The sequence below is a fragment of the Athene cunicularia genome, assembly GCF_003259725.1.
Source record: "Athene cunicularia isolate RWA chromosome 1 unlocalized genomic scaffold, athCun1 chr1_part2, whole genome shotgun sequence".
Taxonomy (NCBI): domain Eukaryota; kingdom Metazoa; phylum Chordata; class Aves; order Strigiformes; family Strigidae; genus Athene; species Athene cunicularia.
Genome location: NW_020799092.1, coordinates 37868662 through 37890928, shown reverse-complemented (window position 1 = coordinate 37890928; position 22267 = coordinate 37868662). Strand labels below are relative to the sequence as shown.

The following is a 22267-nucleotide window of genomic DNA, read 5'->3' as shown; positions in this document are numbered from 1 at the left end:
CCCCCCCCTTTTGCTTTCTGCCCCTTTCCTTTCCACCCCTTCCCTTTCCTCCACTTCCCCTTCCTCCCCTTCCCTCTTAAATCTCCAGTGAACACTTCAAACTTTATGTCTACATCTTATTAATTTGTTTTAGCACCTTGTTACAGGTACATTTCCTATATGCCAAGTATTAACTCTGGGGAAATATATCCATATTTTGCATGTAAATCTTTAGAGATCACTATTTTTCTCAGCATGACGATGTTGGAACAGAGAACAAAATAGTTGGCATCAGCCCTAAAAAACCACATACTTCATGGAACAGCCAAATGAAAGGCGTGATCAGTTGGGACAGAACACTGTGTTGATGGAGTATCAGGAGTAAATGGACTGAAGATTTTCTTCCAAGTACACATGGATGCACACACTTATAATTTGTTCTCCCAGGATTTGCAGATGTTCTTTTTGACTTCTAACCTTTTGGAATTTTTTTTGAGCTATCAGGAAGAACTGTCAATATACTGTATCTTTTAAGAGGCTTACATTTGTATTATAATGTGCTTTAATTCAAGCCTTAAGCCAAAGCTATTCTTAGATACTATTTGGTGCAGGAGTCAGCTTATTTGATCACATGAAAATCTGGAGAGAAGTGAAACAGTTTCATGGTTGCTCCTTGGGTAATACCACCACAGGACATTTCTCTGATCAACCTAGTGTTATAATTAGTTTTGTATAGGTAATTTGTTGGCTTTGGATTTGACTGAACTTAGGTTTAAAGCAGTGTTTCTCAAGTTCCTTAGGCTTGAAGTCATCTGAAGAGAGAACTAGTGAAAAAGCTGATGAGATATAAATCCCTGCACACTGCTAACATGATGCTACTTCACTGGACATAAGGGGAAGTGGCTTTTATTGTAGTGACCAGAAAGGATGGCAGTCCCCTCTCAGGCTGAAATGCAGGCAGCTGCTCACTTGTCCACATTTCCACCCTCCCTTCCACCCTCCCTCCCTTCTGTCCTTTCACACAGTGTAATACTTAAGTACTTGTCTGTTTGAAAAGAAACAAAAATAAATTCTTCAGTATCTTTTCGTTGAGATGGCTAGTAGGATGCCGTGTAGTTGAGGAGTTTGAAGTTGTTGAAGGCTTTCTGTACTAGCTTTCACTTAAACAAGGAACAAACAAAAAACCAAAAAAAGCCCATAAATCTACAGTGAAATTTAAGTCATGCAAACATTTTACCTCCAAAACTTATTTCCTTTAGCATTTGCTGTTTAAAAGAAAAAAAAAAAACAAACAAAAAAACAAAACAAAACAAAACAAAAAAACACCACCACTAAAGTGGGTTTCATTATACTTCTTTGCTAAAAGTGCGCTTTGCTACCATGCCTCTTAAAGTGCGTATAGTGGCCTCTCTCCAACTTAATGAAAATGGAGTGGGGAAAGAGAGATAGAGAGAGAGAAAGGAGGAGTGAGGTTTCAAGATAAATATGTGTACAGAGGTCCCTCCTCCATTACATTTGTAATGTCTTAATTGGATTTGGGAAGTCTAGAACCCAACAGGATGTTCAAATTAACTCTGTTTTATTAATCACCAGTGAGACCTCCTTTTAAAATAGTTTCCTTTGAATAATACATTGTTTCTAATAACTCTAAAATATTTAATGATTCCTTTTTCATTATAAAAATGGCTTATTCTTATTAGATTAATTACATATTCACTTAATTAGGCAATTCACATTGATCATCTGCCTGTTACAGTTCATTCCCAGTTACAGATATAAAACAAAACGAACAACACGCTGTCAGATTAGGTAAAACTGAAGCTTGTTAACTATTCTCTCCTTGAAGGAAGAACAGATTAACATGTTCCTAAATATATATTTTTTTTTACATTTTTACTTTTACAATTATCACTTGTGATAATTTAAGAGTTATTTTTATAGATTTTCTCATATTATCTGTTGAGTTTTTTACACAGGTTTAACTTGTTAACTCTTGTGGTGGTTTTTTTTTTTTTAACTTTCATCCTGTCTTTCTAATTATTGTTTCAGCACAGCACTTTCAGCCCTTTTTGATGCCTAAATTTTCACCAGTCTTTTATCTGTCTTGCCTCCAAAGAGGACTGCTTTACCACTCCTAAATCCCAGCCTAAAAATTGATTTGAACTGCTGTGGTTTTAAGCTTCTGAATAAATTGCACTGAAATATCATAGCAGTGGATTTTCAAGCACCATTTCTTTTGTCTTTACGTCACACAGTTGCATGTTTTAGTGAGTGTGAGAATTTACATATGTTTACAGATGTTCATTCAGTTTTCTTCTTAGATGTGATGTATTTATAATATTTCTATATAGGCACATTGTTCACTGTGCTGGAGTTTTGTGTCTTTGTTCTTCATTGCCTAAAGAGCAGCCTAGGAAAACTTTACTTTTCTCCCATATATTTAAGGAAAAAATCTTATGAAGAAAACAGTGTAATAATGAAAAATAAAATGTCAAAGTTGCATTGATAAGAAATATCAACTATGACCTAGTAACAAAGTCTTACTCATTTCTTCAGTAGAGTTTTATGCCAACAGAAGAAATGTCACCCTAGTCCATAGGAAGGTCAGTTTTTATCTTTGTCAATGAAATTAATAAAACTTACTTCACAATCCATAATTTCAGTGAATGAATTGTCCATTTCTGTCTGCCGGGTTAGCTAAATTCAGTATACGCTGGAAGATAAATAAACCAGAATGCATGGATCTACTATGTGCAAGTTTTAATCCTTGCCGGGATGAGAGAGCACGTGGCTGTTGCCCCTCCCCCACCCTCACCGGTCGGGCTGGAAGTTAGACACAGACCCCGGCTAAAATAACAAGAAATTTAATACAACAGAGTGATAGAACAATCTGAATAACAATAGTATCAATGGTAACAACAATAAACAGCAATAATAGTGAACAAGACAAACGATGTACAGAGAAATACCGCTAGCTGGTTTATGGAAAGCAAAATTCCTTCCCGAGCCCACCAAAGAGCAAGGAAAAGGTTCCACCCCCGGACCTGACGTCAGCATGGTATGAATAACCCGGCTGGAGATCCCTTCCCTCTCTCTCTGCTGGGGAAAACTTTATCCTGGCTAAACCAAGACATACTCCAATGGGAACGCCAGATGCCACGTGCTGATTACATATTGAGAAACTAATTTCCTTGGTGAGATGAAGTCAAAGCCAACCAGATGTAGTATGTCTATCCCTAAGTCACTTTACCAACCTTCCTAATATGCACTTATGCACCTTGCAGCAAATGAAAGGTTTTTTACAATTTTATATCTTAAGGAAATCCTAACATTAAATATATAATGATTTTGTAGGGAAACTATAAAACAAGTTTATGATACTCAAGTAATCATCAATTCGTTAGAACATATGTGGTCTTTGGAGGAAGGGTCTTTCTGTCTTGAGCATATGGTGCTATCAAATTAAGATCCTGGCTTTAGACTGTGGCTTATAATTCCTCCTCCAATATTAATGTAATTCCAGGAAGACCAGGATTCATAGACCCAAAACCAGGAACAGAGATGTAACTGATGCACAGAAAGACTTTATTAAGCTTCTGAGCTTTCTGCTCCCATAACTCTAGCCAGTAACTTTGATGTAAGAAAATCATCAGCTAACACAGACAGTACTTCTTCCAAACTGAAACCGAACAGGAATATACCACAAACTGAGCTGTTCAAAAGAATATGCCAATTTGTTTGTGGTTTTCTTGGCAGCTGTGAATGATGAGTGTACAAAGGCACGTGTACATAATCGTCAAGTCCTTTTTGTTGTTCTCTAGTCTGTTGCTATCATGCAACATTAAAAGAAGATTATCACATACCCCTGTAATAACTATTTATTCCAAACTCCCTTTAGAACCAATCACTTAAGTGGAATGCAGTGGAGTATTTCCAAATGAGCTAAGTCACTGACCCTAAACACTGTGGAATATACATGTTTCTTGCTTTCCCTTCAGTTTATCCTTAAATCTAATCATTCTGACATCCCAAATAATATGGTTGACTCTGCTTCCTCAGCACAATATACTAGACTGCTTGAGAGATGTGGTATAGAAATTACAGATCAGAGACAGGGTTAGAACTGTGGCTTTATGCTGCTTTCATGTTGCCGTAATTTGGGGTTTGTGGGGAAACTGAAAAAACCTATGGCACCAACAGTCCATGAGACTTCTTTGTTAATGATTATATGTTTTGACCTATGAGTGCCATCTCATAGATGAGGATTTTTGAAGAGATAGCATGGAGCTGCTACAAAAGTGCAACTGGATAGTTCTTTCCCATCCAAATTTCACTTTTCCAAACCTTATACGTCACCAGCTGTCTGGGGAATGACATAGGGTCCAGAATCTTCCTTAGTATTTCTAAAACAAGAGGTCCTCTGTATTATATGTTTTCACCGCTAATCTTTTGTTTTAGTGAGAGCTTCCAGTGATCCAGATGTGGTCACAAGTTCAGTCATCAGGTCCCAAAGGCTTGCAATTTAATTTTTTCCTCTTATTTCTGGTCATGCTCTGGATAGCATCCAATGGTATATTTAGCACAACTGCAACTGATAAGTTTTTCAGACAAAGAAACAAGCTAATAAAAAAATATTTTTCCAAGCTAGTGCATATATTGATGTTGCAGCATCAACTGGTTTGCATAGTCTTTATATATATTTTAACTTACATGGAATAATCTTCTCCATGGGAACAAACTTAAGGAGATAAACTCCCACAAAGCCTTTCTAGCAAGGAAGCCAGAGGACAGCTTTAGATGAAGAGTGTATGGGATATATGGAGCAGCAAAACAAATTGGAATGCTGCTACAATCTAGGTGATCCTGATACAAGTCCTTTTGCTTCCCCTGTCACATCCTACACATTCAGCAAGAAATTGTCTAAACAGGCCTGGAAAGCAGGATCTTTAAGCAAATATTCCCTTGCTCTGGGAACTGCTCATTCACAGCCAGTGAATCTGTTTTAAAACTCCTAAAGGAAACAGTTTTGTTAGGTCATATCTGTTGACTTGGCATCTTGCAGCATTGATTCATCACTTGAAAAGCTTTGAATACCAACTCTGAGACAAGGTCTCTACTCTCATTTTCTCCACAGAACGCTATTGAGATTTTCCATTCAGAAATCTCTGTTTGCATCTGCTCTTTTGCTCTGCATTGTCACAGAAGAGTTGAAGTTGATGGTGGCTTTAGTGGTGGTTCTGCTTATGCCAGTGAGAATATAGTTGAGTTCTCAAGACATGATCTTGTAGCCTTACTGTGTGATTCAAAGACAAGGCAAACAGAATCCAATCCCTGTTCTGGTTTCTGCTGAAACTTGAAATGCTTTGAAAGCACCAACAAATACTCAGCTTAAGATCCTCGATGTTGAATGTGCTGAAAGAACTTCTAGTGAAGTTTATAATAAACAAACTTGACAATTGAGTCTATGGTCTTGATATAGCCACTTTTCATGTTAATATAGTTGTTTAGGTTGCTGCCATGGAAGGAGAAAACTCTTTTGAAGAGAATCAGATACAGAAGACTTGGTGACAAATGTATATTAAAAGAAGCAAATGCTAACTGAGGGATTAGAATTTTTTTCCTTACTGAGAAGATAGTTTACTCAGTTTTGCTTGGGTTACTAAAGATATCAGGACACAGGTGTAAGTCATTGAAGTCTGAGCAAGTGCAGAACCAACAGCATTCTGAGAACATTCTAAAATGATTCTTTTCAAAAGCAGCAGTAGCAAGATGAGCTGTTTAAGAAACCTACTCTGTTCTGGTACAAAGTACCTTTGAATGTTTGCCAGCAAGCAAAAGAGAGAGCACATTTCAATTAAAGCAAGGTTGGTGCAACTTGCACTTTTATCTAGTAAAATAAAAGCTCATAGTGCCTGTAGGGAATAGTCGAGCCCATTCTAGAGGAAGGCACTAATGCCTTTGTGCTCTGAACATAAAAACTTTGTTGCACACAGGCATATCCCAACCAATTATTACTTTGTCATATTAAAATAAAACAGCAGAACTACCAATTCAGATGTATGGCTTTTAAACTGGTGTTGGCACATATCATAACAAAATGCTCTACAAATGTTTATGATCATTTTAGAGAGAGAATTACAGAGGACAGAGCGTTGTGTGCATTCATCTCTGTAGATAAATATTTGTTAAAAATTTTGTCAGAAGATGAAAATAAGTTGGTTTTTTTCAGCTCCTAGGAAATGGAAATTTTTTGTTGTTTAAATTACATATATACTTTTATCTCACTTTTTAGTAGAATTCATATATTACCTCAATTTTTTTTTTTGTCAAATATGGCCTCAAAACCAATCAAAATCACTGTTGACCTTTTCAATAAAAAGTAAGTTTGAACAAAGCTGTAGGTACAGAATTCATCAGCTTTTATTATATTTCTGATGTTTAGATAGTTTAGGGAGAAATTACTAAGAAGATAGTGAAGTATTGAATAAGTTCTCTGCTGTCAAAGGTGATTAAAAACTCTTGGCTACACATTTACACTCAGCTCTGTGCTGTCCAGCAAGAAAGGTGGAAAATTCTGTTAAAAAAAGTAACATTGTTCCAAGCAAAGAACATTGTTGTTGAACATCCTGAACCTGGACTGTGGATTTCCCACTCCCATTTTAGAAGAATAGTGATGATAAATATTATTTCCTTGAAGAAGGAAAATCTGGGATTCAGAGCTTCTAGAAAGCTGTTTTCTCAAAAGCTGGTTCTGATTCAAAAAAAGCCCAAACAATCAGGCCACCATAATTTTTATTGTTGGCAAGAGTCAGAGCCATGACACCTGTAATAAGAAAGGTCTGTATGTGATATTGGGCAGTGCCTTATAAATCATGCGGTTTGCCACTTACCTGTCAGAGGAGAAAATCCTGCATGTGAATTTAGACCCACACAAGTGGTTCCTGGATCCAGGGGCTTATGGATCACACCTTTTGATCCACCTTCAACACCTTGCCAATATTCTGCCCTCCTAGTGCTCTTCTCTTGGGAAAACACATCTTTATGGATTTGACAAGAGAAGTTCAGAAGTCTGCTTTTTAATGAAGAAAGTGCAGCAGTAAACTGCCAATGCAGTTCGTTCTTCTATGAATTTAGTATATCGTATTAAAAGGAATGTCAGCTAATGTTTTCAAAATGGGATATTTCTACTTACGATGCTTTAAATTAAATTTAGATGTGTGACTAAAGCTAGACTGCCTTTCAAGAGAACTTGGCAAACCAGTTCTCAACTGAAAGTTTCCACCTTGTACTGGGTCTGGCTGGGATAGAGTTAACTTTCTTCATGGCAGCCTGGATAATGCTGTGTGTTTTGGATTTGTGGCTAAAACAGCTTTGATAACACACCAATGTTTGGGCTGTTGCTGAACAGTGCCTGAACAGTGTCAAGGCTTTCTCTTTTTCTCATTCTGCCTCCTCAGAGAATAGGCTGGGGATGGGCAGGTGATTGGGAGGAGACACAGTTTGGACAGCCATTCTGAGCTGGATAGATGGATATGCCAGACTGTATAATGTCATGTTCAGCAATAAAAACTGGGGTAGAGGAAGAAGGGGGGTTTTGGCTTCTGAGGTGGCCTTTGTTTGGAGACTGGCTGGGCATCAGTCTGCATGTGAGAAGTGGTGAGCTATTCCCTTCACTGTTTAGGGTTTTTTCTTTTTCTTTCTTTCATCTATTAAACTGTTTTTATCCTGACCAACAAGTTTTCTTTCTTTTGTTCTTCCTGTTTCCCCCCCCTCACCCTGCTGGTGTTGGTGGTGAGTGAGCAGCCATGTGAGTGCTTGGATACTGGTGGGGGACAACCCACCACCCATCTATATGCTAGTTATTAACTTCTGCGCTAGATTGAGAAGGAAGCAGTCATTTCTATTTATAGCCCATCTAATTAAGGAAATGCTTTATCAGCAGCCTCTGATTAAATCACCTCTACCCAGACAATAAGTAAGGCAGTTACAGGGTGTCCCCCTCTCCTGTTTGCAGTCAGTATTCTGTAAGGGTTTGGGTGTAAAGGATGCTACAGTCAGCTTCAGAAGGGTGCTACGTGTCATCTACTACCTACCCACTCAGCATGAATTATTGCCGCTGTTATTACAGCCCCCAGTACAGGGGACAATCTTGTTTATGGTAAGGCACAGTCCTAGAATTTTCTTTTATGAAGAACTGAAAGTTTTACATGCACTTGTCTGGTGTCACGCAGTACTTGCAATTGTTTTTACTTAATTTAGGTAATCCTGTAATAAAGATAATATTTTAATATGTAATATAAAATAATAATCCTATTATACAGACACTTTTTAGAGACCTAGCAGTAAAAGGAGAGTGAATTCTGACTTTATTTAAAACATTAGTGTTGTTTCTGCTAACATTTTTGATATATCCATGTAGACAAAGCCCTAGAAAAAAAAAAAGTAATAAAAACCAGCCTTTTAACTAAAGCATTTATCAGTACACTTGCTTTTCAGAAAATATCTATAAAGTTGTCCAGTTCTAAATTAGACTTCTTGTAGAAATCTAAAGCATGTATGAATTTCACGTTATCTTCAGTATATGTTGACCTTATGGAACTCTTAAAGATCTAAGAATTAACATAGTGTGTTGTTTAAGAGCACCAGTAAACTGTTAGCATTGGTTTCAGAAGTTTTCCAATAATGTTATCTTTTCAGAAATTACATGAATGAAGTGCCATGTTACCATTTAGTAAATTTAATCTAAAATTAAGTAATTTGTTGATTATGTCACATGAACTAGGATGTATCAGTGCTATTTTATTACATTAGGGTAGTTATAAATATACGTAAGATAACATCTCTGTTGAGCTTCAGTGTTAACTAATTCATACAGAAAACTAGAAGTATGTTTCTAAAGATCTATCTCTAAAACCACTTGAGTCATTGTTATTGAAGACAACGATAGGGTTTTTTTTCTCACGTAACTAATTAGCTTAATGACTAGTTGACATTATTTTAAAATCCTAAAATGGAAAATATTTTTCCTAAATTAAATATGTAATTGTTTTGAGAATAATCTTGAATGTTCACTTTGTCTTGAAATCTAAAATGTTATGTCCTCTTTCTTCCCCTGGATGGATATATCAATAGTATATCGAGTTACTAGTGTCTCGTTCTGCTAATCCAGTGGTCTCATTAGCAAAAGAACCTTAATGTTTGGTTTGCTTTAGATTAGGAATGCTGTTTTAGTTCATCTGTTGGAAGAGAATTGAAATAATAGTTGGTCAAGCTTGTTCCAAAGATTTCTCTTTAAAGAAAACAGTAATTAGCCGAAATCAAGACATATGGACTGCTTATTGTATTTGGTAGATTTACTTGTCTGAGAATTTTCAGATTCATATCTTAGTTTGTCCTGATACATAAAAGGCATACCCTGATGTGATACCCAAAAGAAAAAAAAAGAAGAGCAAATGTGTAGCTTTTGTCAACTTTTTTTTTTTCCCCCTTCATAAGAGACTTTCATTAATGGCTCAAGCAATGGTTTCTAATTCTGAAGACAAATTTTCTTGTGAGCCAAACTGTTCTCAAACTATGTTTTCTTTTAAAGTTTTTCTCTCTATTTATTTATTTATTTACTTATTGTTCTGTATGGGAAAGTTTTTTTGTAAATCATCCACTTCTGGACACAATGAACACAAAGCATCATAATGCATGGAAGGATGGCACATATTAGAGTGTGGATGTTACTGAAGCAAGCAAACCCTATTTGCTATGAATGCAGAATGACACCTGAATGTTTTTACAAGATTTTTTCAGATCTGAGTAAGTAAGATATAGGTGACTGAGTAAATAATCTTCAATCTCTTGCTAAATTGAAATACATCCACAGAGAAAGCAAAATGCTAGGAAAACTGTATTTCATCACTTTTTGTATTGAGATAATTCCTTCTGCAAATGTGTTCATTGTACCAAAACATCACTGTATTCACTGTGCCCCTACAGACCTTGCTAGCTCTGGTTAAGTGGATTTTCTGCATGAGTATATAGTAAGTATGTAAGTAACAGGGAACATATGAAGAAATGAAATAAGAAAAAGCAAATCCCTCGCCATGAGAGAAAATCATTTGCTCATGGCATATTGCTCCTGAAGAGGCTTGTAGCCAGTGATGGCTTGATGGACTTTTGATTGAGTGATCTCACTTTACAAAGTAAGATAAAAAAGGAAGGATGGGACGCCGGAATGTGTAATCACTATACTTCAAGATAGCTTTTCCAGATATAAAGTTAGGTAGACACAGAGTCTAGACAGCTGAAGCCCTTTGAAAAGTTCTTGCTCCAAAAATAACACATTTTATAAATCAGGTGTGAAAAAGTCATTTAAAGGAGCAGAAATAAGGTGTCTTGAGTGCCTTCCAGAATTTTTTTTTTCCTCTTCTTCAAAGGAAAACTCATTTTTATAAAGTTCTACTTGTTGTTATGTGTTTTGTTTTGAAAATACTGTAGTTTGTTTAATGCTAAATTATTAATTCTTTTCAGTTTTAACTTGGTTTAATGATTATAACAATGACATGTAAACACTCAAGTCACTTGATTTTAGCAATCTTCTTTTTTTTTTTACATGAAAGGTAAGTATTGTGTAGGAAATGTGTAAAATGCTACCTGTTGTGATTTTCTTAGAGTTACTGAAATACATGATAAAATATCAGTTCGTCAAGGTATACACAGATATAATCCTTTTAAAGCAAAATAGGATTTATAATTCAAAAGTGTGAGGAAATACCTTTGCATGTGTATATATATAGAAATATTTTAATGTCATTCTGAGATACGCTTTTAAAATGGGAATATATTTAATTCGTAGATGATACTTTATTTTATTTCACATTGTTTTGAGGAAGTGAAGATCAGTGTATAGGCAGAAAGGCAAGTTGTTAAATGGCAGGCTTCTCAGGGATTGAGAGTATTGTTTTTTGTAGGCTGAGTTTTACTGTATTGTTCTCACTATTCATAAATATGTTCTGCAAATATTGCAGTTAGTTATTAGCTGTCATCTTTATTGCATTTTAAATATATTTACTACATTTTAAAAATATTGAATTACAGAGCATATCAACAAATAACTAAATATTGAATCTGAGACATCTGATTTTTTTTTTTTAAGTCTTTCCTTTTCCTGACTGTATTGCCTGAAGTATTATCCATCAGCTGGTTTATGTGAGGTCACATTCATGCACTCCATTGCAGGTCAGTTCCTCCTAGAAGAATCCCGCCTGATAGAAGCAGCTGAGATGGCAAAAAAAGCAGCTGAACTTGATAATACAGAATTTGATGTTGTTTTCAATGCAGCCCATATGCTCAGGTTAGTGCTTTTACATCTGCCTTACTTGATTTTCCTCCCTTCTTTTGGAGGAAAAAAAGTCTTTACAACCTTTACTTACACAGGGTTCTTTTTAAAGCCCAGCAACTCTTTTGAATAATTCAGTATTGCTAATAAGATAAAAAGAATTGGAGTGAAACTGTTGCAGGATTTAGTGTTTTCTATTTCTAATTTGCTATGCATTATCTCATAGTTTCTTACCTTTAAAAATTCCATCATTCACAAGAAGATAATCCTTTTTGTTTGCATACAAGAACAAGAGTTTCTTTTGTGAAGAACCTTCTGCAGGATTTCCTTTCACCTGTTTTTTAAAAATGAAGGACACATAGCAACTGAAAATAATAGACTGTATTTCTGATATGGTTGTAACTAGAAAATACTGAAAATATCACATTTTATGTTAATATCAGTAGGGAACACTACGATAATTAGAAATTTAAATATTCCCAGGGTAATGATGACTTTGAGACTCATGGGAACTCTTGGTGATATTATCAGAATCTGTGGTTTTAAATGTAGTCTTATATTTAATTCTGTTCTCCTATCTGAAATACAATAAAATTTTAGACTTCTTTTTTTTCCTTTTAAAGCTGTCAGACCTGGATATTCAGTAATATTAAGCTTCCGCCTGAACATTATCATTAAACTCACGTTATAGTAGTAGGTATCCTCCATGCTTATTTCTAGGATAACTATCTAATTATTGTCTGTTGTCTGCTTAACAGCTAAGAGAATACTTGATTTCATTTAGATTATACCTATGCCTAGAAAGTGCATAAAAAAGAAAATTAAAAATATACTTCATTAGCATAAAACAGATCATTTCTCTGATGAAGATATTTCACTTGGCTATTTATATTTTTAACATTTAGTATACAAAATGAAAGGAAGAGAAAATGGTATTAAAGAAAAGGTAACATCAGCTTCATGCAGGTGGCTTGTGTTTCAGAATGAAGCTTTCTTTACCAGGATTTTGAAATAAGCCCCAAAACATTCCCTTTGAGAAATAACTCTGATGTTTGTAGATTAGAAAGGAAACCAAGACAGATGACTCACTGGTAAACCACAGTCTGACCTGCAACAGGTGTATGAACTATTTTAAGGATCTTTCACTTCCCTCTGATTATTTTCTGAACAATATGTCTCAAGGTAGAATTCAGTAGTTTGAAACATTTAGAGTAATGAAACAAATTCACACACAGAAGAATAGCAAGTTAGGCATGAAAGTTGAATCCAGAATGGTGCAGAGTATGTCTGACTCCTGAATTCAGTGAGTGTGTTGTGGAAGATGGTCTAATGGTGGAACTGTGGGTATTTTCAAAAGTGGTGGCTGTGGAGGTTTGAACTCAGCCAGCAACCAGACACCACATGGCCAGCCATTCATCTCTCCATCGCCCCTCTGGTAAAACAGGGGAGTGACAAGAGAAGAGAATTCGTGGGTTGAGTAAAATGAAAGAATTTACTAAATATAACAAGAGAACAACAGTAACAATAGTGAGTTCAAAACAGAAAACGGGTAAAATGCAGCAGTGGCTTACCAAACGCAGTGACCACCCCCCCCCACCCCCAGCAACAACACCGCCCAATGAGCAGACGCCCTGTGCAAGCTCCCAGCAAAAAGCTGAGAGAGCAAGAGCTCCCTGCCCCCCTGGGCATAACATCCCATGGTATGAAATACTCCAATGAAAACTAACTCCATCCTGGTCGAAACCAGAACACTTTCCAACCCTTATTCCATACCATTGACATTATGCTCATGTTTCCAAACACATCTTAAAGAATCACCACCCTTTTTTTTTTTTTTTTCCCCAAGTCTCAGAGTTATCATTGCTTTAATCTATGGGCCAACCATCCACAATGTTTGCTGACTGCACTTGGTCCATAACTTCGGGTTCCATCTGTTAAAACATTCTATACAGATGTGGAATGAGGCAGAGTTGGCTCAGTCGGTGGAGCAGGAGGCTTTGGATGTGGCACAGGGATGCTGCAAGGAACTAAATGCAATATCAGGGTTATTGACAGTCTGGTTCATTGGCTACTCTCAGCTAAAATCAAATCTCCCTGAGGTACACATTGGACCTCTCCATCCTTCTGCATCACCCACCAAGTGCACCCAGGTCCTTGGGCAAAAGTAATCCCACGCATGGGTTTACCTTTACCCAATGCAGGGGTAACCCAGACTGCCTTCCCCAACATATTCCTAATGTGCACTACGGGGGCTTTATCCCCATCCACGGTATGTAGGAGGTTTGATTGGGCAGGGCCAGCTGGCTTGGCAGATCCTCTGGTATTGACTAACCAGGTGGCTTTTGCTAAATGCACGTCCCAGTGATTGAAAGTTCCACCACCCATTGCTCTCAGTGTAGTTTTCAGCAATCCGTTGTATCGCTCAGTTTTCCCAGAGGCTGGTGCATGGTAGGGAATGTGATATATCCACTCACTGCCATGTTCTTTGGCCCAGGCATCTATGAGGTTGTTTTGGAAATGTGTCCCATTATCTGACTCAATCCTTTCTGGCGTGCCATGCCGCCATAAGACTTTCTCCTCAAGGCCTAAAATGGTGTTCTGGGCAGTGGCATGGGGCACGGCATGAGTTTCCAACCAACCAGTGGCTGCTTCCATCATTGTAACACAATGTACACATAGCGTTTGCCTTGCCGAGTCTGTGGGAGTGTGATATAATCAATCTGCCAGGCCTCCACATATTTATACTTTAACCATTGTCCTCCATACCAAACGGGCTTTAACCATTTGGCTTTCTTGATTGTAGCACATGTCTCACATTCATGGGTTACCTGTGAGATAACATCCATGGTTAAGTCCACCCCTCGGTCACAAGCCCATCTATATGTTGCATCTCTTCCCTGATGGCCTGAGGAGTCATGGGCCCAGTGAGCCAGAAATTGTTCACCCTTATATTGCCTGTCCAGATCCACTTGAGACACCTGAATCTTGGCAGCCTGATCTGCCTGTTGGTTGTTCTGATGTTCTTCAGTGGCCCGGCTCTTGGGTACACGAGCGTCTACATGGGGTACTTTCACAGACAGATTCTCTACTCAAGCAGCAATATCTTGCCATAATGCAGCAGCCCAGATGGGTTTGCCTCTGTGCTGCCAGTTGCTCCGTTTCCACTGCTGTAACCCCCCACAGTGCATTTGCCACCATCCATGAGTCAGTACAGAGGAAGAGCACCGGCCACTTTTCTCACTCAGCGATATCCAAGGCCAGCTGGACGGCTTTCACCTCTGTGAACTGCCTCGATTCACCTTCTCCTTCAGCAGCTTCAGAAATCCGTCGTGTGGGGCTCCACACAGCTGCTTTCCACCTTCTATGTTTTCCCACAATGCGACAGGACCTGTCAGTAAACAGGTCATATCGCTCCTCATTATCCGGTAACTCAGTATATGATGGGGCCTCTTCAGTACGAGCTACCTCTTTCTCTGGCTCCATTCCTGCATCTTTGTTTTCTGGCCAATTTGTGATCACTTCCAATATTCCCGGAGGGCTGGGGCTCCCTATTTGAGCCCGTTGTGTGATTAATGCCACCCATTTACTCCATGTGACATCAGTTGCATGGTGTGTAGAGGGGACATTCCCTTTGAACACTCAGCCCAGCACTGGCAATCGGGGAGCCAGGAGGAGCTGTGCTTCAGTCCCCATCACCTCTGAAGGAGCTCGGAACCTTCGTATGCTGCCAGTATCTCCTTTTCAGTTGGAGTGTAGCCATCTTCCAATCCTCTGTATCCCAAACTCCACAACCCCAGGGGTCGACCCTGAGTCTCCCCTGATACTCTTTGCCAGAGGCTCCCAGTACGGCCATTCTTCCCGGCTGCAGTGTAGAGCACATTTTTAACACCTTGCCCTGTCCGAACTGGACCAAGGGCTACTGCATGAACTATTTCCTGATTAATTTGTTCAAAAGCCTGTTGCTGCTCCGGGCCCAATACAAAATCATTGTTTTTCTGGGTCACTTGATAGAGACGGTTTACAATCTGACTGTAATTTGGAATGAGCAGTCTCCAGAAACCCACAACACCCAAGAAAGCTCGTGTTTCCTTTCTGTTAGTTGGTGGGGACATAGCTGTTATTTTATTAATCACCTCCATTGGAATCTAACGACATCCATCTTGACATTTTACTCCTAAAAATTGGCTCTCAGAAGGATATAGATTATTCTCTCCCCTTTCTCAAAAACTTCTGCTGTATTACCCCATATAATGATGTCGTCAATGTACTGTAAATGTCCTGGGGCTTCACCTTGTTCCAGTGCAGTCTGGATCCGTCCATGGCAAATGGTGGGGCTGTGTTTCCACCCCTGGGGCAACCAGTCTCAGTTGTATTGGACACCCCTCCAGGTAAAATCAAACTGTGTCCTGCATTCTGGTACCAGAGGGATGGAGAAAAATGCTCTAGCAATATCAGTGTCCACTAGAGCCTTATACTGCTGGGGGTCAGACATGCCAGGCCATTGAATCCACACAGTCCAGTAAACTCAGTTGTCCCTGTCGTCCACCTGGCTGGAGGCAGGGCCCCTCTAATGCTGGTCATAATACTCGCTAACAACAAATGGGTTAGTGTGGTGTGCACGGGTTTCAGCCTCATCTTGATTACTGGAAACCAGAGCACCATTTTTTCTGAAAGGATGATGTTCTGTATTTGTTCTTCCTTCCAGCTCACATACCGCTTTTCTAGGGGGTAGGTAGGTTTTCCATCCCATTTCTTCATGTCTTCTCCATGGTCACACAGGCAATGCCACAGCTTCCCCTGTGGTGTGTACCTGTTCTCTTGAGTAGAGAAACGATTGCTTCTAATAGCCAAGATTCTGGTCCATGCAGGTGGGGAGTAGGACATATTCTCCGTAAGTTGCTGGACATCTTGAGATAATTGTTTCACAGCCGCAATGATGGGGCAAGAGACGCTTTCTTCATACTGTTGTAGTCAGTGAACCAGTTCATTCACCGTTGGTCTCTCTTCATCTGTCCAGTCCATCAGTGCTGATGCACTGGCGTATAATGAGGGTGTGCTCCGTAGAAAAGCCCTCCACATGGGCCAGCTGCATCAGACTTCATCTGGATCTGTGGGTAGCTGTGCATTATCTGGGTCATAGTAAACTACCTCTCGCACAGCTAGCTCCCTCAAGTATTGAAAGTCATCCTTAAAGGGATACCTCTCCCTCACATTTGGACAAAATCACTTCCAGAGACTAAGCTTTTGTGTCTCCTTTCCAATAGCTTTGTCAATGCCCCCTTCCTTAGACAGGGATCCCATCTGCCTCTCCTCCCTGCCCTCTAGTTCCATGCTACTTGCCCCGCTATCCCAGCACTGCAGCAGCCAGATATCGAGTTGCTCAGCTGGCTGGCGGCTGTAATCTTTTCTTATGTTTTGCAACTCACTCAAGGACAAGGATTGAGTGACTATCACTGGCTCTGCCTCCTCCTGTTCTCGTGATGGGCCTGGTTCATCATCACCCTGTACACTGCCAGGGGATTTCCTTGTGTATTTCTTCTTCTCTATGGGAGCAACTGACACTGTCATGGGTTGGTTCTCTGGTTCAGCTGCAGTGCCTGTCCCCGGGCTTGTAGTGGCTGCAGTCTCTGTTACTTGGTTACTCTTAAATAGTAGCTTAACCATAAACAAAATCTGAAAACATTAACACCAAACATCATGGCAAACATGTTTTTGTCAACATTCCAAAGATACTCGAACTCCCCAAATTTCCCAAACACAGCTGTAAATAGCCCCAGGATCAATGACCACATGCTATCATAGCTGAGCATCACACAGTACAACAGAAACCAAACCTTATCCCACCTCTCACGGAAGGTGAGCAACAGTATGGGAAACACGTATTGCATATGAGGTGATAAGATCTTATGGAGCCAAGCAATCCACGTTTTACCTGTTTTGTTGTTATCTCCAACAAAAAGAAAAGCCTTCATGCCCCATGTTGGGTGCCAAAAACTGTGGAGGTTTGAACTCAGGCAGCAGCCAGACATCACGTGGCCGGCCCTTCACCTCCCCCTCTCCCCTCTGGTGAGACAGGGGAGGGACAAGAGAAGAGAATTCTTGGGTTGAGTAAAAAGAAATAATTTACTAAGTATAACAAGAGAACAACAGTAACAATACTGAGTTCAAAAAGAAAACAAGTAAAATGCAGCAGTGGCTTACCGAACATGGTGACCAACCCCCACAGCAACAACAGGCACCTAGAAGAGAGAGAGAGCATGCCCCACCCACCTGGGCATGACATCCCATGGTATGAAATACTCCAATGAAAATTAACTCCATCCTGGCTGACACCAGGACAGTGATGTAGATCAGTACTATTTTGGGAATAGGTTTAATAAATATTTTACTTTCTCTGTGAGGACGGAGTGCTTCCTCCCAGGTCTTGAAGGCATATGTTTTTACATCAGGATATGAATATTTTTTCACTCTCAGAATAAGAGCTAGGCTGCTGTACTCTACATCAGCCATGGTTACCCTACTTGATTGGTTGAGAGTGGACATTTTTGGGGAGGTTTTGACCAGAATTGAGCTAAGTGATTCTAAACTGCATTCTCTATTTTAGCTGTAAACAAAAAGCCAAAACCTTTAAAAAAATAAAAAAAAACCCCACCAAACCAAAACCAACAAAAAAGGCATGGTGGTTTAGTTTATCTAGAATCCACTGTGCTCCTTTGGGATACTGAGTTGGTTAATTTTTCACTTAAATACCCAGATTTCTTTGTATCTTCCTAATATGCTCTGGGAGTCTAAAGTTGTCTGGAGGATTTAGCGAGAGTCAGGGTGGCAAAGTTAAATTCAGTGCTCCCAAGTATTGATTTAAAACAGCATGTCTTACGATCTGACATTTTTACTAAAATATTTTTGTCTGCCATTGTTCACTGTTTTTCATAGCAATTATTCAGTATATTACTTACACAATAGCTGTTGGACAAGGGACATGTATATTCATACATTAAGACAGAACAGCTACAGATCCATTGTGAGTCTGTGGGACTTGAGAAGAAAATGATTTTCAGGATATTTAGAATGATGGAGAGGTGAGGTGATTCAAAGAGGAAAGCAGATACAAAGGAGGAAGGAAAGAAGGGATTAGACTGGCATAGAGTGACACATTTAGAAACTGGATGTTACAGTCATAAATGAAAGGTTGAAATTATTAAACATAGTAGTTTTGTGTAGGTGACCAACTGCTCTTTAGGTGCTGCAGAGATCTATAAAAACTGTGAGTTACTGGTGAGTAAGAATTTTGAATGAACTGCACAGCTGTGAGGTAGAAAATGCATTGTAGAAGTTCACAGGGCACGGAAGTGAATTCACTATTGTGAGAGAGAAGGGATACGTTTTAACGATGTTGTGGACTAAGAGACAGAAATTGATATTAGCATGGATCATACAAAGTGTCCAAAATGACTAGGAGATAACAGCAAATTTTATTTTTGTGTAAATTCTGATATTTTTTTCACACCAAAATATTCTACCCAGTGATCTACTGTTGAATTAGAAAGGAATTATCTTGCCCTCCTGTCATAATCCTGTTTCCACCATTAGCCAAAGGAGTGCTGTAAGATTCAGAAACATGTAGACATTTGTTCAGAGTTGTGAGCAAATTTTCAAATGTGGATAACGGCTGCTTTGGCTGGAAAGCAATCACAACATTTCTTCCACATTTTTTCTACTCTAGTGCTAGAATACTTTCCTTCTTTAAATCCCTTAACTCTCTGAGAAAATTGTTTAAAATGCAACCTAAATAAAAATTGACATGTTTTGAAAATTTTTAACTGGAATGCTGCAGGTTAATTTCTTTCCCCTTAAATTTGCAACAAAGCTATTAACTATGTCCAAAGGCAGTAGCTGTATTTATAGATAGCCTGTTCTCAGTTTAGTAGTCACAAGAAAGACTTCTGCTCCTTCTGTCAGGTATTCCAACACTATTTACTTCTTCCCTTTGTGACTAAATCCGACGCTGAAGTCAAGGAAAAAAAACCCCTGAGTTCTGTTTGTATTATTGAGAGACTTCCCTGTTCCTAATTTCACAAACATAGTTATTAATTTTTTGCCTAAATGACTTCTGTAGGATCCTGATAATGCAAGCCAAATGAATCAAGTCACCTGTAATAGGGGTGAGATTTCAGGTGCATTAAATTAATTGCTTTGCAACAGTCTGGTAACTTTTAACTTGCATAGTACTTGCCTGTAAAATTTGTTTTCTTAACAAATTTGTTTTCCAGACAGCTTCATTCAAGGGTCATGTAGCTGTTTGGGTAGTTCTTCTTGAAACAGTAACTGGTCAAGTGTTTTACTTTTGTAGTATTTGCTATGCTCTTGCTTACTAGCAGTTTGAAGTCTTTCAGCAAAGCTAGATACAGTTTAATGGCATGTAGTGAAGCATGTATTTGTAATGACATATGGTGGCTGTAGCTTCATTGACTGAGACATGTATTAACAGTGCTAAGTTTCAGTGCTGAGGTGAGCTGCCATTACATAGGCTTTTGGAAATTACTTTTAGAATAAGGAATGGCAATGTGGTGACACCACTGTACTAATTAGAAACAGGAAAAAAGCTTCATGTTGTCTCCAAATAAGAGCTTTGAAGAAGAGCTTTGCTTAAAAGCACATTTTATAGGAATACTTGGGGGGGTTTATGTTTCTGTAAGTGGGAAACACATTACATGAAGTTACAGCATTTTTATTGGCTATTTGAAAACAGAAGTCTAAATGAGAACAATCTTCTAATGGTCTTTGGTTTTCTTAAGATTCATTAATCTTAAATGGTCTTCGTTTTTCAGTGAATTTCTGTGAGAGTATTTTGGCTCTCCAAAGTACACTGACTGTTCAAACACACACTTGCTGGCACTGTCTCATAGGCAAAGGTTTATCCTATGTTACTGTCTAAACAGATTTTATTAATTCCTTAATTACTGTCCATGGTCTTAAATATATATATATAGGTATGTGTGTATGTCTAAGCATATAGTCTATTTAAATTCTTTTAAAAACAATGTGGATGAAGGGTTACATGTATGGAATGTGATTATGATTTGTTGTGACACAAAAAGGTCCATTAAGAATGCCAAGTATAAACATTCAGTATTTTAAAATAGGAATCTCTTTTGAAGAAAACTTTTTTATAGCTGGATCGACATCCATGATTTCACTTTAAAAAAAAAAAATCAACAGTCTGAACCTTATACAGTCAATAGGAAGGTTAAAAATTACCCTTTCCTATTCGTGTTTGTGTATCTAAACAAGTCAGCATTGGTGGTGTTTGTCTCTTAACGTAGTATTTTTTCCAGTTATCAAAATAGAGATGCAAAAGCTGAGTGCAAGCTGAATATAACTGGGTGTAAGGAAAACCTAAGAGTGATGTGTAGTTCTGGAGGCTCAGGTTAAGAGATATGAGAGAATAAAAAGATGAGACATTTCTGTCCCTTAAAGTAAGATTGAATGTCAGGTGTTAATGTGGGAAATCGCTGTGTTTTCAAGGTCGGTCATCATGAAAAGATTTAGGAGAGAGGTTGAAATATAGTTTGGAACTATTGAAAGGACTCTTGTCTTCCAGACTTGCCTTTGCTTCCTTTCCTTCCTTTCTCTTTTATTATCAGCATTTTATCTAATGTTTTACTCTAATATGAATTACATTTTCTTTGCTAGTGTCCTTCCATCGTTTGACATTGATCCAGGGCCCCTTACTGGTCAGTGGCATAGGGTTACTGCAATTTCCTACCTCTGTGCCTTTAATTTTTCTGAAGGGAAAGCCATTCCAGGGCTTAACGTAATGAATTTCTAGTTTAGATTTCCAGAGAAAATGGGAACTAGAATTCTGCTTTATCTTAACTAAGAAAATGTTGCTGAATGCCCCCGAAATAGAACTGGCATTTTCCTGACCAGATTAGTGTGGTGTTCGTTCATTTCTATAAACAGTTTTAATGGAGAACTATAAATTCAAACTGATTTAAACTTAGGAATTAATGATCCATGTTTCAAGATGTACATGTGGGAGGCAAGCAAGCCAGGTATTTCCACTTGGCTAAAAGGGGACAAGATTTTAATTTGCTCCATGTTCACATGCCAACAACACCTTTTGTATCTGCCTTCTGAGTAAGGCACCTTGTTTATGGTACAGAATTTCACCATGTACAGAAATGCTTTCTGAATGTTCTGTTCAAACAGGACAAAAAAAGCTCTGTGATAGGTTTAATTTTATGTGCCTTGTAGTAAATACTGAATTTCGGAAGTATGAGATTATTTTTTTTTCCAGTTATTGCAAGTGCTACTAATGCCCAGCAGGAGTGATTCAGAAGCATGTTAAATGAATATTTTTAGACATTAAATCGTTTTTAACCACTGCAACCACTGAGTTGATGGTACATGTGCAAAGTAATTTAAAACAGTTAACAGGTATAAAACAGGTTCCACTTGGCAAGTTGCTAGTCAGGAAGTTGTTTCAGCTTGTACATGAATTACATGAGAAACTTGAAAAGGATTATCCTTCCCCTCTTTCTCCTACCAAGACCAATAGCTGTCAAAATGTGTTGTTTGGGATTCATTGACTGTCATGTAATTGATGTTTAAAATTTAGGAGGAAAATTAGAACACAGGTTGATCACTGAAAAACAAAGCATGTAAAAGCTCATGTAATGAACAAGGCAAAATCTCCAGATCAAGTACTCAATTGATACTCTTTGAACTGCTCTCAGAAGGAGAAGAAAAAGGAAAAAAACCCACTAACCCTGTTCAGTGTTATTCTTGTTTTCTAATTCTTCCATTTTGTATCACAGAAATTAATCACATAACAAACACAAATATGCTGAAGATTTCCTGTCCTAACTCTTCTATGAAGGGACCTAATTCTTCATGGAAAAAAAAAAGCAGATAACTTTAGCAGAAGATATGTAGCCTGCCTGAGAGTCCTGCTTGGTT

The 22267-nt window shown here is 38.3% G+C and overlaps 1 protein-coding gene across 1 annotated transcript in view; it reads left to right on the top strand.

The window, feature by feature from the left end:
• TMTC2 (transmembrane and tetratricopeptide repeat containing 2) overlaps positions 1-22267 on the top strand; it is a 177376-nt gene that overhangs the window by 127120 nt on the left and 27989 nt on the right. The window contains exon 10 of the mRNA XM_026868297.1: positions 11206-11320. Within this exon, the coding sequence (XP_026724098.1) occupies positions 11206-11320 (115 nt within the window). The remainder of the gene's footprint in view (positions 1-11205; positions 11321-22267) is intronic.